The sequence below is a fragment of the Rutilus rutilus genome (genome assembly GCF_951802725.1).
Source record: "Rutilus rutilus genome assembly, chromosome: 20".
NCBI classification, from domain to species: domain Eukaryota; kingdom Metazoa; phylum Chordata; class Actinopteri; order Cypriniformes; family Leuciscidae; genus Rutilus; species Rutilus rutilus.
In genome coordinates, this window is record NC_140225.1 from 32,612,928 (window position 1) to 32,629,303 (window position 16,376).

Below are 16,376 nucleotides of genomic sequence, written 5' to 3' on the forward strand. Positions count from 1 at the left end.
AAGTGGGCAAGAACCGCCTGTTCTCTTCCAAGTGGTTGACTGGAAGATGACTGTATCTTTCATTACAGAGGAGGAAATCATTGGAAAATGCGGAGTACTTAAGCTGGACTGAGAGCATGGAGCTGCAGAAAGCTGCAAGTGAAGAGGAGATCACCAGGCTCCGGCGTCAGGTAGTGGAACTCGAGGCATCACTGTCTAACAGGCAGCAGCAGCTGGACATCTTGGGAGCAGACCTTGAGATGCATAAAAAGTCAATTGAGGACTTGACCTTACAGAGGTCAAAGGCTGAGTATGAGGCCCAGAAATATCGTGTTGAACTAGAAGGTGTGATCAAAAGCAAAGGTTCCATCGAGCAAGAGCTGAATCGTGCTCGACAACAGGTTCAGCAGTCAGAGGCCAAACAGGTCACCCTGGAAGAGAGCCTCCGCAACCTTAAAAAGAGCATAGAGGAAAGTACATTAGCCCGTAAGAAGCTGGAAGATCATTTACGTCGCAAGGACAGTGATGTACAGGGCCTGGAGGAGCACAGTCGTACGTTAGAGCGAGAACTGAGGGCTAAGGAAGATGCAGAGGCAGAGCTCCTTAGCCAAGTGAGAATCATGGAAATGGATCTGGCACACAAGCCAGAAGTCAGAATGAAGCAAGGTGAATCCTTGTTGGGTTTCTCCATAGAAGGTGCACAACTGTCCACTTTTACAACCGGTTCTTCGAAAATCCATTCTGAATCTGAGGCAGATGTCCTGCAACGCAAAATGGAAGAGCTCATTATGGGCAAGAAACGAGCTGAGACTGAGATCAAGACCTTGAAGTCTGAATTAAACTCATTCATTGTCCACAAAACTGTGGCTGAGGAGAAAGCCCAACGTTTCAAAGAGCTTTTAGACGAGGCAAACAACAGGCTGAAGAAGCTTCAAGTGGAAATGGATGCAGATAGGTCCAAATTGAGACAGAAAGCAGAAGAATTAAGACAAGAATCTTCTGAACTGAAAAAGTCTGTCTATGTGTATCAAGAACAAATAAAGTCTCTCCAAAGGGACAAATCGGCTCTGGAGCAGAGAGTGCTGTTCCAGAAGACGGAGGTTGATGGCATAAAGGACCAACTCAAGGTCAACCAAGGGAAACTTCTACAGCAGTCCTCCTTGGAACAGGAGAGCGCTCATAAATTTAGGTGCATGGAAGATGAGTTGTCTTCCAAACAGACTGAAGTAGAGCATATGACATTCAAGGTCAATGAACTTAATAGAAAGAATCAGTTATTGGAAAGTGATACCCGACATCTTAAGGTAAGTATTGAGTCAATCCAGCAAGACAAATCACATGCTGACCAAAAGATTAAAACCCTGAAAAGTGAGGCAGAAGTTTTGAAGGAGCAACTGCAGAGAGCCAAAGAAGAGATCAATCTGAAGACAAGAACAGAGAAGGAAGCTCAACTCAAAATCAAAAACCTTGAATTAGAGCTTCAAAAAAGTTCCTTGCATGTGACGCAGCTTACTAAGAAAGTAGAAGAACTCAAGAAGATTAACATGGACACTGAGCGTTCCATTAAAAATGTGAAAGCAGAACTCGATAGAGCATCCATTGAGATTGACAGTAAGGAACAGCAAATTAATATACTCAGATCTCAGGCAGAAAGTGCAAAATCGCAGGTAAAAATATTTGAAGAGGAACTTCTGAATAAAACACAGGTATCTCATGAGCTTCAAATCAAACTTAAAGATTACAACGAAGAAGCCACAAAGACATCCGAGCTACAGCAGAAGATCAAGTCTCTCACATTGACCATCACCAACTATGAAAAAGATATTTCAAATCTCAAAGCAGAGTTGAGTTCCATAACCACTGAGAGGAATCTGGCTAATCAGAAGGTTCAGGAACATAAAGTCGAGATCAATAACCTGAACATGGCATTGAAAAAATCCATAGGAGAATCTCAAAGGGAGTCATCTGAAGGTAAGAAGAGCATGACAAAGGTGCGAGAACTTGAAAATGAGCTTTTGAAATGTAAGCAGACAATTAGCAGGATCAGTGGAAGTTCAGAAAAAGCCACAGAAAGCCTGAAACTGGACATTTCATCTCTTCAGAGGGATAAGCAAACCGCTGACCAGAAGTTACAGGTTTTAAAATGTGAATTTGATAATCTTAGTACCACTCTAAAAAGAACAAAAGATGAGCTACAGCGGGTGACTGAAGAAAACAGGTTAAGCCAGTCCAAACTCAAAGAATTTGAGGCTGAACTCCAAAGGAAAAGTTATTTTATGCGTGAAATGAGCTCAAGCGCAGATAAATCTGTACTGAATTTAAAACAAGAGCTAGTCACTTTTCAAAAGGATAGGAATGCTGCAGAAGACAAAATTACAAGTTTAACTCTCCAAACATCAGAACTGAAGCAGAAGTTGAGACAAACCAATGAAGAGCTTAAGCAGAAGCAAAATCAAACAGCAGCTGCTGAGTTGAGGTCACAAAAGCTTGGTGAACAATTGGACAACTGTAAAAAGATGCTTGATGATCTCAAAGGTAAACTCGACTTACAAAAGAAAGGCTATGAGACTCAACTGAAGATAGTGCATGCTGAAATGGAGCAAAAGCTTTCGCTGCAAGAATCACGCTTAAAATTGGAGCATGAGAGGAAATCAACGGAGCGCTCGCATACTGTGGAAAGTGCAGAGAGGGACAACAAGCACCTGTCTCAAGAAGTGGAGAAGCTGAAGGCATTAATTGCTAATGCAACAAAAGCCAAACAAGAGGCTGAACAACAGCTCTGCAATGTACGCACACATTTGGACGAATCTGACAGACAGAGGGGAATTCTTGACCTTGAACTTCTCAAAGCAAAATCAAAGATTTCTGAGTTGGAAACTGAAAAAATCAGGGTAAAATCTAGTATTTTTCAACTCGACAATATTCACAAAGACAGCTCAAACGAGATATCAAGGTTAAAGCAAATGTTGGCAGAGTCTGAGCAGAAATTGAACATCTCTGAAAGGGAAGGAAAATCTCTAAAAGAACAAATTGTCTCATACATCAAGGACATGAAGTCTCTACAGGAGAAGAATCTGAAGCTTGAGGTAGCGGTCAATTCTGAGCAGAAGCATCTAAAAGAATTGGAGGCACTTGGACAGGCCAATCATCAGTGTGTCAAAGACGAAGAGCTAGCAAAGCTGAAGACTGAACTTCAGCTGACTCAGAAAATTGTTGCGTCGTACGAAGAAGCGAAACAGAACCTGGAGGAGGAACTAAAGAAAATGAAAATGAGCTCTGAGGTACGACTTCAGGTGCATTCGCAGTTTTGTAAAACTTTCATTAAAAGGTGAAGTGTGTAATTTCTTTGTGTTATAACAATATGCAGATGCAACTATAAGTAAAGGTTATTCACACTTGGTTCCATTGCTTAGTCAGTTGCTCCTCCTGTATTATATTCACACACTCACGTATTTTGTGGGTCAGATCCTCAGTACGCTTGTATCAAGAAAGTGTCAGTTGTTTACCCTTGTTGTTAGGTAACGACAATGCGGGACAAGGCAGCAAAATAGATAGGTTTACTCACCTCACAATTAGGCCCTGTTTACACTAGTGTGTTACCGTTTTAACATGGCATTTTGAAAATGAAAACGATCCTCGTCCATACTTGCATTTCCACTGCTTTTCAGAAAAGATCTCGGCCCACACTACACAACCGAAAATGTATGTCACATGACCATTCATGCACACTGGGCATGCACGTACAAGTGTAAGCAGTTACCGATTGTTGCCGATTACTCTAATAATAGCTTGCCTCTTGCGCATGTAGGCAGCTGCAGTATTATAAAGTGCAGAGTTTAACTGCACAATGGCTGCTAAAAAGGTCAAAGTTCTGTCTCCATGTTATTGTTTACACAGTCGTCGAGCCTGGTCTGTTACAGGGTCTGTTATTGTCGTGTTCCAGTAGTGTAATGGTCATGATAGGAGCTTGATGAATCAGGGAAGGATATGCAGTGATCCACGAGACCCAATCAGGGAGTGAATGTGGGCAGCCACGCCTTCGTATTCAAAAGTCTCCATTTCGGTCTGAAACTCAACCCCAGAGTTTTTAAAGGATTAGTTCACTTTCAAAAATTTTTTTGCTGATAATTTACTCACCTCGATGTCATCTAAGATATCCATGTCTTTCTTTCTTCACTCGAAAAGAAATGAAGGTTTTTGAGGAAAACATTCCAGGATTTTTCTACACAGAATAGACTTCAATGGCAACCAACTATACCAATGTTCAAAGAAGGTTCAAATGTCCGTCTCAATGCAGCTTCAAAGTCTCTACAGGATCCCAGTCGAGAAATATGGGTCTTATCTAGCGAAATATCGGTCTTAGGTCTTAGGTCTTATCTAACGAAACAATATATATATACTTTTTAACCACAAATGTCCGTCTTGTACCATCTCTGAGATGCGGCACGTATTACGTCATCATGTAGGAAAGGTCACGAAAAAAAAGAAAAATAATAATAATAATAAATTAAAGCGGGGCTCAGTAGTTTCGGGATTTCTTCGCTGTATTCTCGCTTTTTGCTCGCAGGTTTCTCTCTAGAGCTCCCCCCACAGCTTCGGAATAGATATTTGACAACACTGTTGTAAAAACTCGTTGGCGATTCTCAGACACCAGAGGCTAGCAGATCAACGACATCAAAGCAGAGGGGACATTCTTTAAAGCGTCTTCTTCATTCGGGTTCGAACAGCGTGAGGGAGCGCAATAATGACAGCATTTTAGCAGATTTCTTTTGGCCGTAAAGCAATTGTTTACATCGCGAGACCTGATATCACGCGATACTTCCTGACGCGGCGGCCGGCGGCCCGCCGGCTCAAAGTTGCAAGTGCGAATTTTCCACTCACGGGCACCAGGGGGGTGCGAAACGACCACCATTCAACCCAAAATAAGTAATATAACCATTCCAATGACTCCGAAGCTGTTCAGTTAAGGTAAAAAAGTTACTTAGTTCACCTTTAAAACAAAGATGTCGGACGATTTTGAAGTTGGAGGAGAAAATGAGATGAAATGTTTCGCCCATCCCTACCTTTTTGAACTAAGTACAAATAACTTAGATAAATGACGTGACGCGTGACCTTTCCAACGTGATGACGCAATGCGTGGCACATCTCAGAGATGGTACACGACGAGCATTTGTGGTTAAAAGAATATATAAATATATTATTTTTTCGCTAGATAAGACCCTTATTTCTCGACTGGGATCTTGTAGAGACTTTGAAGCTGCATTGAGACGGACATTTGAACCTTCTTTGAACATTGGTATAGTTGGTTGCAATTGAAGTCCATTCTGTGTAGAAAAATCCTGGAATGTTTTCCTCAAAAACCTTCATTTCTTTTCGACTGAAGAAAGAAAGACATGGATATCTTGGATGACATCGGGGTGAGTAAATTATCAGCAAAATTCTTTTGAAAGTGAACTAATCCTTTAAACTAAAACGGGGTCTTCAGTGTTTCCAAAAGTCTCAGTTTCCGAGGGTCGAACTAATGTAAACAGGGCCTTATATTTGGTCTATCTCTTGGCTTATATCTCTGCTTGCAGTGCATCAATCCTATTTGTCAAGAAAGTGAGCGAGCACACACTGACACAATTCGACCAATCATACATCATCAATAGCAGATCCCTTCAATGATTTAGTCATCTTCATTTATACAGTGCTTTTAACAATGTAGATTGCTCCAAAGCAGCTCTACATTGACAACAGGAAACCAAAGTAAAGTGTTTTGGCTTTACAGCAGCTCTAGAATAAAGTTATTGTCCAGCTAAAGTTAGTTTGATTGATTCACTTCCGTTGCAACGATCATTAGTTATTAACTTATTAACACGACACCGTTTTAACAGAAAACTCTTAAGTTCTTTCTGCGCAAACTTCAAAAACGTGAACCAGTGAGAACGCTGATGGCGTACACATGGGTATTACGAGTTCAGTCTATAGGTATGCGCTTTTGAATATATGTGCGCAGACGTGTAGTCCTTCCCTACAAATCAACCCTCAACATACTACTTGTCTGGCCTTAAAATTAATAATACAGAATTTTTATCGCTTCCACGTAGCCACGCGAACCAGAATTATCCCGACAGCGCTTTATCTGTTTTTTTTAGGACAATTGCATTCATATCAGCAGCAAACCGTACCGGAGTACCCCAGACCACCTTTTTAGGTGGACTCAGTCATGGGTTACAGGTGTGCATCCGAGTTCTAAAAAACAGTGCTCACATTATCCAAATAAACTAAATTCTGACATCAATTGTGCACCAAAAGTTTGAAAGCACCATAGGTCATTTGATGGTTGACCTCCCTGCTTTTCTCCAGAATTTGATCATCATTTGAAAAATTATTGTTGCCGTGATCACTATAAATTTTATTAATTTAAATTCTGTTCACCACCTATATACCCAGACAGTAATAGTGCAATAATTGCATGAGGCAAATAGTCCTCACTTTTGTGAGCATTAGAAGATGGGGTAGAGAGGAAGCTAAATATTGCAGTTCTAATAGTGCAGAAATCACACACTTCACCTTAACTCTTATCTAAATATTTATGAATATGTAAATATATAAATGTAATGTAATATATAATTAAATATATTTATTACAAAATGTAATATATATAAGTGTACAGTACGGTATCATCATCATAGAGTCTGGATTTCAATTTAGGTTCAGTTTCATATTTGTCAAGATCTGAGAATATAATAGATAGGATGTTACATCTAAACTTAGTCCATGCTCTAATTACATAAATGATCTCATGCTTGCAGATAGCAACACTGGAAAAGGAAAAAGTGCTGGAGGAGCTACAAAAGGTCAAGCAAACGAAAATGCAAGTAATCAACGAGGGAACTCTGGAATATGCTACCAAGAAAACAGAAAATTCGGTTCCACTTCAGAATTCGAATGCTTTTGAAATACACACAAATCAAGTGATGGTTGGTAACGGTCAGAGTGACATAACTGATCCTATACTCAGGAAAAGCTCGATTGATAAAGGCAGGTCTGGTAAAAGCCAGACTGTTACATTTAACATCACTGATTCTGAGTCCTCCATCGATCTTGCTTCTGACTCGCCTATAGCAAGTAAATCGAAAGGGCTAAAAATGTCTTCTTCCCATAAAATTCAAGGTCTCAGAGGACGGATAAGTATTAAAAAGTTAATAAAAACGAATATAATTACTCAGGAAATTGCACTCAAGTTGCAGACAGGCCTCATCACTATGGAGGAGATAGAAGCATCACTTGCTCAATTTGTTGGTAAACCGTCCTCAGTTGCAGGTGTTTATATGGAGTCTAGCAAGAAAAAGCTGTCCTTCCTCGACGCTGTTGCAGGAGGATTAATATCTAAAACATATGCCATTGAGTTTTTGGAAGCGCAAGCTGCCACAGGATACATTATTGATCCTATGACAGGTGAAGGTTACTCTCCTTCAGATGCTTTTGAGAAAGGTATCATTACTGAGGATCTCAAAGACAAAATAAGTGATGCTTACAAGGCAGTCAGTGGCTATACTCATGCTGGGAAGATTCTATCAGTGTTTCAGGCTATGGAGGAGAGAATTCTAGATAGACATAGAGGGAAAGCGATAATGGAAACTCAAATCGCTACTGGAGGTTTGATTCATCCATTGATTGGAATTAGAGTACCCATGGATTGTGCACTAGAGCAGGGGCTCATAAATCAAACCACCCTTCAAAGTCTCTACGATCCAGTCAGTAACCCTAAAGATTTTCACTACCCAGAAACAGGGCAGAAGGCATACTACAGCGAACTGCTCCGAATCTGTGTATATGATGTCAGTGGTGGAGTATATCTTCTTCCTTTTGGTGACCAACATCTCTTCACCCTCTCACCTTCCAGCAAACACAGAATATCGGTCATCAACACTTCTAATGGTGCGAAAATGTCAGCCTATGAAGCATATAAGGCCGGTCACATTGACAAGAGAACTTACCTGTTTCTCTCACGACAAGAGAGCGAATGGCAAGAGATAACAATCATGGACTCAAGTAGGAATCTTTTACACATCCTAACAGACCATAAGACTGGGCGGCAGCTTTGCATTGAAAATGCTCTTAGTGTGAAAATTCTCCAAATTGCAGAGCTCAATAGCTACCGGAGTGGTCAGCTCAGCATTTCAGAGTTTGCTGATCTTTTGATTTCCAGAAGAGTTGTCTTTAAAGTTTCAAACGGTCCTGTTGCAGGACTCTGGGATGTTTCTTCGAAGAAACGACTCCCGGTTTTCAAAGGGCACCAGCAGAACCTTGTGGACCGACTCACCGCATTGAGGTTGCTAGAAGCCCAGGCTTGCACTGGAGGCATCTGTGATCCAGCATCTGGTGAAAGGCTTCTGATTGCAGAAGCACAACATCGAGGACTCTTGGATGAAGGTTTTGCCAGACAGATCCAGCAATGTGAGCAAGCCTACTATGGTATCATTCACCCTCAAAATGGAAAGACTTTGACTGTGGCTCAGGCAATGCAAGAGAACCTTTTCCCAAAGGATGTTGCAGCGAGGTGTCTTGAGTTTCAAATGGCAACAGGTGGGCTCATAAACCCAGAGAGCCACGAGAGAGTCTCATTGGAGGATGGCATACAGAATTGCTTGATCGACAAAGCAACTGCTGCACATCTTCAACATGACAATTCCCATTTGAAATGTATCACTTGCCCCAAAACCAAGCGAAAAATGTCTTTCAAGGAAGCTCTAGAAAAGAGTGTTTTTGACAGCCACACTGGGTTTGTCCTTCTTGAAGTAACAAAGCCCCATAGTACTGGCAATACTTCATCTTTCCAATACTTCTGGACCTATCGGCACTTCTGATGTGCTACTGGACTTCTGAAATCAGGCCATTTTGTGGTGAATGTTTTGTGAATTGCAGAAAAAGTAATTGGCATAGCTAGTATGTTAGCAACCCTTTGTGGTGGAGCATTAACTAATATAGAAGAATATATATTTTTATCCTGAAAAAAACATAATGGTCAAAATGGTGAAAATGGGATTCTTTAAAATATGGGAATTTTTTCTACTGTAAGATATTGTTTAAAAATCTCTCATATCTTATGTGATCCATTTTTTTTCCTTCTCTTTTTGATGGCATTTTTTATTTATTGCCAAGCATGCTTCCATGTAAAATGGCTGGGAGCTAAATAGACCTGTTTATTCCTTTCTGTACAGTATATTGTATTCAAACACATTCAAACATTTTTTTTTTTTTCGCTAATAATGAATGTTCTAAATTGTTTTCTAATCCACCCTACAATTTCTTTCCAATCATTTTAGAGGTCTGTTGAGGATGAGAAGAAAGAACATGGCGATAAAGTTAACAAGTTATTGTCCAGTATGAAAACGAATCTGAACAAAGATGGAAAAGCTCAAAGTGATGGTAAACCCAGCACTGAGAGCACTAGTAAACCTCAGGTAAACAAGTCAAACTATCCCATTGTTTTTTCATCGTTTTTAACAGGTTTATCTGTAGCTGTTTTTATGTCAGCATCTTGTCAACGTGGTGAACATTATAGGGAACTGAATTTTTTGACATTTCCAAACTTTGCTAATATGTCAAAAGCATCAAAACACAATTACATTGTTTTTCTGAATAAAGATTATCATTTTGTATCTCTTCATATGTTTGTTGTTCACATACTTGTTGCTTGCTTTTATTATCCACCCACATTTCACATATGACAATATTTACCCATAATGTATCTACCCTTTCATTTCAAATTGTGATTTAAACAATCACCATAATCACTATTTTGTTATATTACATCTGGACCAGCCATGAGGTCATGTCCCATTTTACACATGGAGCAACAATAATAATCCAATGAAAATGTATCCATAAGCTCCATCATCCACATTAACAACATACTGTGCATGTACAGTGTGATAAACTGTACAAATGACACTAGGGCTTAAATCACAGCATTATATGGTGGTTATAGAATTCCCTGCACTACTGACGTTGCTATATCTCTACACTTCATCAAACACAATCTTGCACACCACTCATTTTGGAGCGCTTACTGGTTGTCAGAGACAAGTAATTTAGGTGGTAAATGTGCTGTTGATTGACCAAGAGCAGAGAACAATTTACATGCCATTTAAAATAAATTGTTTGCCAAGTTAGTGTCAAAATGACCATTCATCCACCTACAATGTCACATCCCTGATGACAGACTATATACTTCTCCAAACAAAAGATTGATTACTCAACCTTGATGTTTATATAAACATGGCCAAATCTCTTTAAAAATACAGTGGGATCCAAAAGTCTGAGACCAATTTTGAAAATTCCTGTATTTCGCATTTTCCCCCGTGTGTAAAAGAAAACAACACATTTCAGAATCTGTATTTGCTTTAATAACAGCATGCACACAAGCTGACATGGACTCCACAGGTTTGTGTAAAATACGTTGCTCATGATATGCAGCTGTCACGTTCAGTTTAGTTTTGTTCATGGACTTTCAGTATGTTTTCATCTGTCACATGTTTCTTTGTTCAGCTTCCCTACTCGTCCATCTCCTTGGTTACCATCATTATTAGTTCATGTGCGTCAGCTGTGTTTAGCAATTATCCTCGTTGTGTTCATTACTTAAGTTATTCCTTCTCCTGCACTCCTTGTCTGGTTACTGTAATACCTACACTGTTGTGTTAACGTGAGTTTCCCGTGATTCTTCTTATTAAAGTGTTGTTTGGATTTCATCTTCTGAGTCTTCAGCCTGTTCCTGAGAATACCACACCGTTACACAAGCATGATTTGTGAATGTTATTAAGAGAATTTTGTGCTTCAGTAGGAGCAACACATTTTATACAAAGCACACATGGTCAGTGTCACAATATCTATAAATGATTACATTTACATTTATGCATTTAGCATATGCTTCTATCCGTGAAGTGTGCGTGTTCTCCCTGTGTTTGCATGGGTTTCATGCTCCGATTTCCCCCACAATCCATGCACCATAGGTGAACTGGAGACACTAAATTGTCCCTAGGTGTGTGTGGGATAGCCTGAGGCATCCTACAGAGGATAAAAGAATGAATGGATGGAAATGATATCTTTTTTTAACATGTTCAAAATCCCGAAACGTTTATTTACTGTGTTAATTTAGATTTTGAATCCCAGGGTTTCAGTGTGGTCTCAAACTTTTGAACCCCATTATAATATTAAATCATGGAACTCTAATAGTGGTATATCCTCACTTTTTCTGCAAATTATACGGCTAGAGGTTGCTTAAAAAACATGAATCTGATTTCAGATGTTTGAATAGCCTACAGTAGATGTTGGATGAAGTGGCTTTCAAAGTGCAACAAATCTAATGCATACTGTGTATTATCATGTTATATTATAGATGTCAATGGAGGAGATGGTGACAAAGAAGGAACAAATTGGAGAAGCACTGAAAACGACCCAGATGATGCTGACCAAACACAGTGACAAGTATGTTATAATGTCGACAGGTCTGAGAATGCATTGCGGCTTCCAATAGCATTGTTTAGTTGCATGCACTTGTTTGTTTTGTTTAACTTGGTTTCTCATTTTCATGTGCTTTCACAAAAGGATTTTTTTGTAAAATGTTTTCTTTTACTAGGATGACAGAAGAAGAAAAGCAAGTGGCAAAAGAGCAGCTAAAATCTCTTCATCAGGCCTACAACGAACTCTCGCAACAGTGTGCAGATGCAACTTCTTCAGCTGATCAGGTGAGATACTCTGCCAATTGGTGGTTATATATGGTGATTATTGTGTGCAAAGTGTAAACACTCTCTCCTACTGCATGACTAACATTTGTTTTGACAGCTTGAAATATGTAGCATGGTAAGACAGTTTCCAAAATCCTTAGCCTTTCTAACTTTTTAATGCCACTACTGCAAAGATGGCAAAAAATACTTTTTTTGTGTGTGTTTTAAAACTTCATGGTAAACTGAGTATGCTGTAAACATACCTTGCATGTCAGCCAGTCTCACTCTTTCTTCACAGCAGGATATTCTTTTCCCTGTCTACATGAGGTTCACCACACTGCACATAATAACATAATGCTCTGCGTGTTTTCTCTAACTGTGTTGTTCTACAAAATACTGAGAGTTCTGTTCACAGATGCATGTAAGCTTTTATTGCGTCCCATTTCTCTTTCTGATGACTTGCACTGTTGCACATGAGCTAGTACAATCCATAGACTTGACTGATGGGTGAGTATGTTTGATGGTATTTATAACAAATATTGTTATCAAAATTATTAATGATTATGTTTGAATATACTTTCAGAAACATCTTGATTTCTTTGATCTCTTTCCAGGCACTGCAGGTCATTCAAGGGATTCTGGATGTTGAAAGTGGAGCTGTCATGTCTGTGTGTTGCTCGGTGAACAATGGCCTCATTGACCAGAACACAGGACTTGGTCTTCTAGAGGCTCAACTTATAACCAATGGACTCATTTGGCCTGAACAGCACTTGTGTATGGATTTGGAGGATGCATTCAAGAACAAACTTGTGGATGACACAATGTTCAAGCAACTGCAAGACTTGAATAAAGCTAAAAAATGTGTTCAGGATCCCCAGTTTGCTTTAGAACCAGTGCCAGTTATAGCAGCCCTGGAAAATGGGGCTATATCTGTGCAAACAGCTATAAAGATCATTGAAATCCAGCTAGCGACTGGAGGGTTAAGATACACTGGTGATATCCTACATCTGGAAAGGGCTTTTCAACTTGGCCTGATACCCGACTCACTCTTTATCCAGATGGCAGAGAGAAAGGACACTTGGAAGAACTTGATTGACCCCAACACTGCAGAAAAAGTCACACTCAGTCAGCTTGTGCAGAGGAGCCTGATTCACGAGCCGACAAGACTTCGCCTGCTTCCAGTGAAATGTGGAAAAGATGGAACTATATCCCCGACATCTGGGAGAGAGATTAATGTTATGAAAGCTATGCACGAGGGCGTCATTGATAGAGAGACCATGCTTCGGTTGCTGAGCACCCAGTTGTTTGCAGGAGGCATAGTTGAGCCCAACACCGGCCTAAAGCTGACTGTTGAGGAGGCCTTATCTGAGGGTCTGATTGATCAGGACACTGCGAGCGAGATATTGAGCCATCAGGCCCAAAATGGTGGCATTGTTAATCCTTGCAATGGGGTGAGACTTACAGTCGACGAGGCTGTCCAGTGTGACTTAATAAGCTCTAGCAGTGCATTGTTAGTTCTGGAGAGACAGAAAGCATTTATGGGTCTCCTTTGGCCTAACGCTGGTGAAATCCTCTCTTTCTCCACCTCTCTTCAGCAAAATATAATCACAGACAAACTTGCATCTGAACTGCTGCGTAACCGACAGAACATAACAGCCTTGTACATACCTGAAACCTCTGAGGTAGTTGATGTTGACTCTGCAGTGGAGAATAACTTGATTGAGACATTTACAAAAGAGTTGTTGAAGACAATAGAAATCCCAGATGTTTTTCCTGATATAGATGAACTGAATAACAGGTTTTCATCATGGCTGGTAATGCGGGAGCTGCAAATGGAAGGATCTTGTACATCCGGTGAAGAAGTTAGTGACGAAAACAGCACAGATGCACCATCTCTCTCTGAGGTGAAACAGTTATTTGTTTCCTACCTTATGATGAATAGCTATATGGATCCAAAGTCAGGCCAAAGGCTGTTGATCTTTGATTGCCAGTTAAATAAAATGGCTAAATTACTCTTTGAAGTATCAGAATCAGAATGTGCAGATGACATTAGCGGCCTTCATATGAATAATATTTTGGAAGATTTGCATGAGTCTCCACTGAACAGCAGCGTTCCTAACACTGACGATGACTGTCTGGATGCTGAATATGATGTGCTGGGAGAATTGCAAATTTGTGAATCTTTGGAAAGCACAACAGAAGAAGAACATGAAGCTGTGAATGTGAAAGCAATACACAATTACATAGAACCTACTCTACCTTTTAAATCTGATGTAAACACCTTAGCAACAGATCAGAAGGGTGATACTTGCCTAGGAAGTAATGAACATGTGACTGTAATTGAAATGAACAAACTGCCTGAGGTTTCTACATGTTCATGCACAGACAAGTGCCAGGCAGACAAAAGCGACATGTCAAAAACAATGGAGTTATCACAAACAGCCTTTTCTATAGCAGCAACTGCCACAAGTTTGTGCTCGATAGTAGCGAATCCTGAATGTGATGATGCCGTTAAAGGCCAAGAAAAACATTCGAAAGCCAGTGAAACAACCAACTATACAGATATACCCTCTGAATTCCCACATACAGAGGATGTGTGGGATGACAAAGTTGAGAGAGATTATGCCATACATCTTCTTAGGGCACAGGTAGAGGAAGGTGGGATTTTAGATGTCACCTCTGGAAAACGGTATGACCTTGAAGGTGCTCTCAGATAAAGGCCTTATTGATGAAGAGACTGTCTTAGAAGTACTTGCATTGCAGCTTCAAGGGGATGGTTTGAAAGATAACGAAAGTGCTACATTGTCAGTTTTGAACACTTCTGTCAACAAAGGCTGCATCTCAAGTAAGGTAGCACTACAGATCATGGAAAAGCAGAACCTTTTGGGGGGTTTCTATGATACAGCAATGGGAAAAACCATTAGCGTTTGTGATGCTTTAGAGATGGGTCTGATTACTGATGATATTAGCAGAAGTGTTCTCGGTTCAGAGACGATCAGCAAGGCCATCATTGATCCAGAGGCAAAGTGTGTGCTCAGTGTAAATGATGCCCTCCAGTCGGGAATGTTGGATGATGAAGAGGCTGAGAGAATGCGACATTCACAGCAAGACATTATGGCGCTTGACTCAGCAAAAAGAGGTCAAATAAGCTCAAGATCAGATGAAAGCCACGCAGGTATCTACAGATATATCAGCTGTGAGCAGTAGTCAGGATCTTCTGTTACCCACCATTTGTGACGTTTCCATCTAAAGCTATTTCTACAAAAGAAAATGTGTATGATGATGTATCTGAGACTCTTGGAATAGGGGAGGATTGTGATGTACAATGTGGCAATTTCAAGACTATGGATTCTAACAATGAGATGAGCACTACAGATGAAAGAAAAAGCATTTTCACTTTTGGAAGGAAATGAATCAAAAAGGCCAAATAACAATGTTGACACTTTTGGTTGTCGAGATGTTTCTTGTGAAACTGGAAGTCCTTCATCAGCGTGCCAGGGAGGGGGCATATCTTGAGACTATAGCAAGTCAAGTTGTTAGCCCTGTACAGAGTGACTCTGGGATATCATGTTCGTCACAAAGTAATGTCTGCTCTGATGAAAGAAAATCAGAGAGTGTACTTAATCCTGAACAGGAATTCAACAGGTCTGATATGGAGTCTGCAATAACAAACGCATATTTCGACAAGGGGCTCTCTGAGAGCTTGAGCACTTTGCTACCAATGGTAAAAGCTGTTAAACAAGATAAAATACTTGCAGAAGCACAGCCAACCTCGTCTTTATGTGGAGAAAGTGTCCCGTCTCCAATGGAGACTGCAACAGAGGTGAATTTAAGTAGTGATGGTCACCGCATACTAGCTCAAAATTTTCTGAATGAGAAAGAGGAAATATCATTTCAGACCAAAGCATCATATGAAGCTAAATACTCCAATAATATAAATGGGAATCCAGATCATGAGCATTCTGATGAGGATCCAGGAGTGTTTTGCACAGAGAACAGAGTAAATGTGTCGGTTAGTTATGAGGACATGTCAGAAATGTTTACAAATGCACCAATAACAACACCTGAGCCCAGAGTGATCTGTACAGAAAACAGTATTGACTATAATGTAGAACAGAATGGTGACATTGAAAACTCTATAGGTTTCAAAGGATCAGAGAACACACTTCACTCAACTTGAAGGATTTAGCTGGATCAACAGTAAAATTCCAAGCCATTACCTCTTGAAATTACTATTAACTCTAGTCAAGATGATTCAAGCGGAGGTACGCATAACATACAACACCCAAGCGAGCAAAGCAAGTTTTGTTATGAAGTAGCCTCAAAGGACACTGCAATAGCCAGATCAGCTGATTCCGACTTTACAAGTGACAATGATAAGCATGAAAAAGACTTGGTAGAAACTTTTGAGTCAACTTCAGGTCATTGTTCAGAAGAAATGTTTACAGAATCCAGTGAATTGCAGACTGACCCCCCAAAATCCTTGTCCTTCTGTCAGAGTCATGCTTGATCAGAATAGTGAGAAAAGGGGCAGGCATCTTCAAACAGTCTCAGGGGTAGAGATACAGTGGTTGCTGAAGCTGCACTCGACGAGAACCTTCATTTACCTCAAATGGCAAGGGCCAAAGATGAAAGTGCTCAAAAATCAATGGGAAGCAGTGATTTTTTAAATGAGTTCATCCA

General features: G+C 40.2%; 1 protein-coding gene across 1 annotated transcript in view; it reads left to right on the top strand.

Annotated features, from left to right (window-relative positions):
- The window catches only part of dst (dystonin), a 197,152-nt gene that overhangs the window by 100,442 nt on the left and 80,334 nt on the right, over window positions 1–16,376 (top strand). Inside the window, 8 exon segments of the mRNA XM_084391266.1 lie at window positions 69–3,260; window positions 6,777–8,824; window positions 9,296–9,431; window positions 11,366–11,454; window positions 11,606–11,714; window positions 12,308–14,404; window positions 14,406–14,889; window positions 14,946–15,013. Coding sequence (XP_084247392.1) covers window positions 69–3,260; window positions 6,777–8,824; window positions 9,296–9,431; window positions 11,366–11,454; window positions 11,606–11,714; window positions 12,308–14,404; window positions 14,406–14,889; window positions 14,946–15,013 — 8,223 coding nt within the window.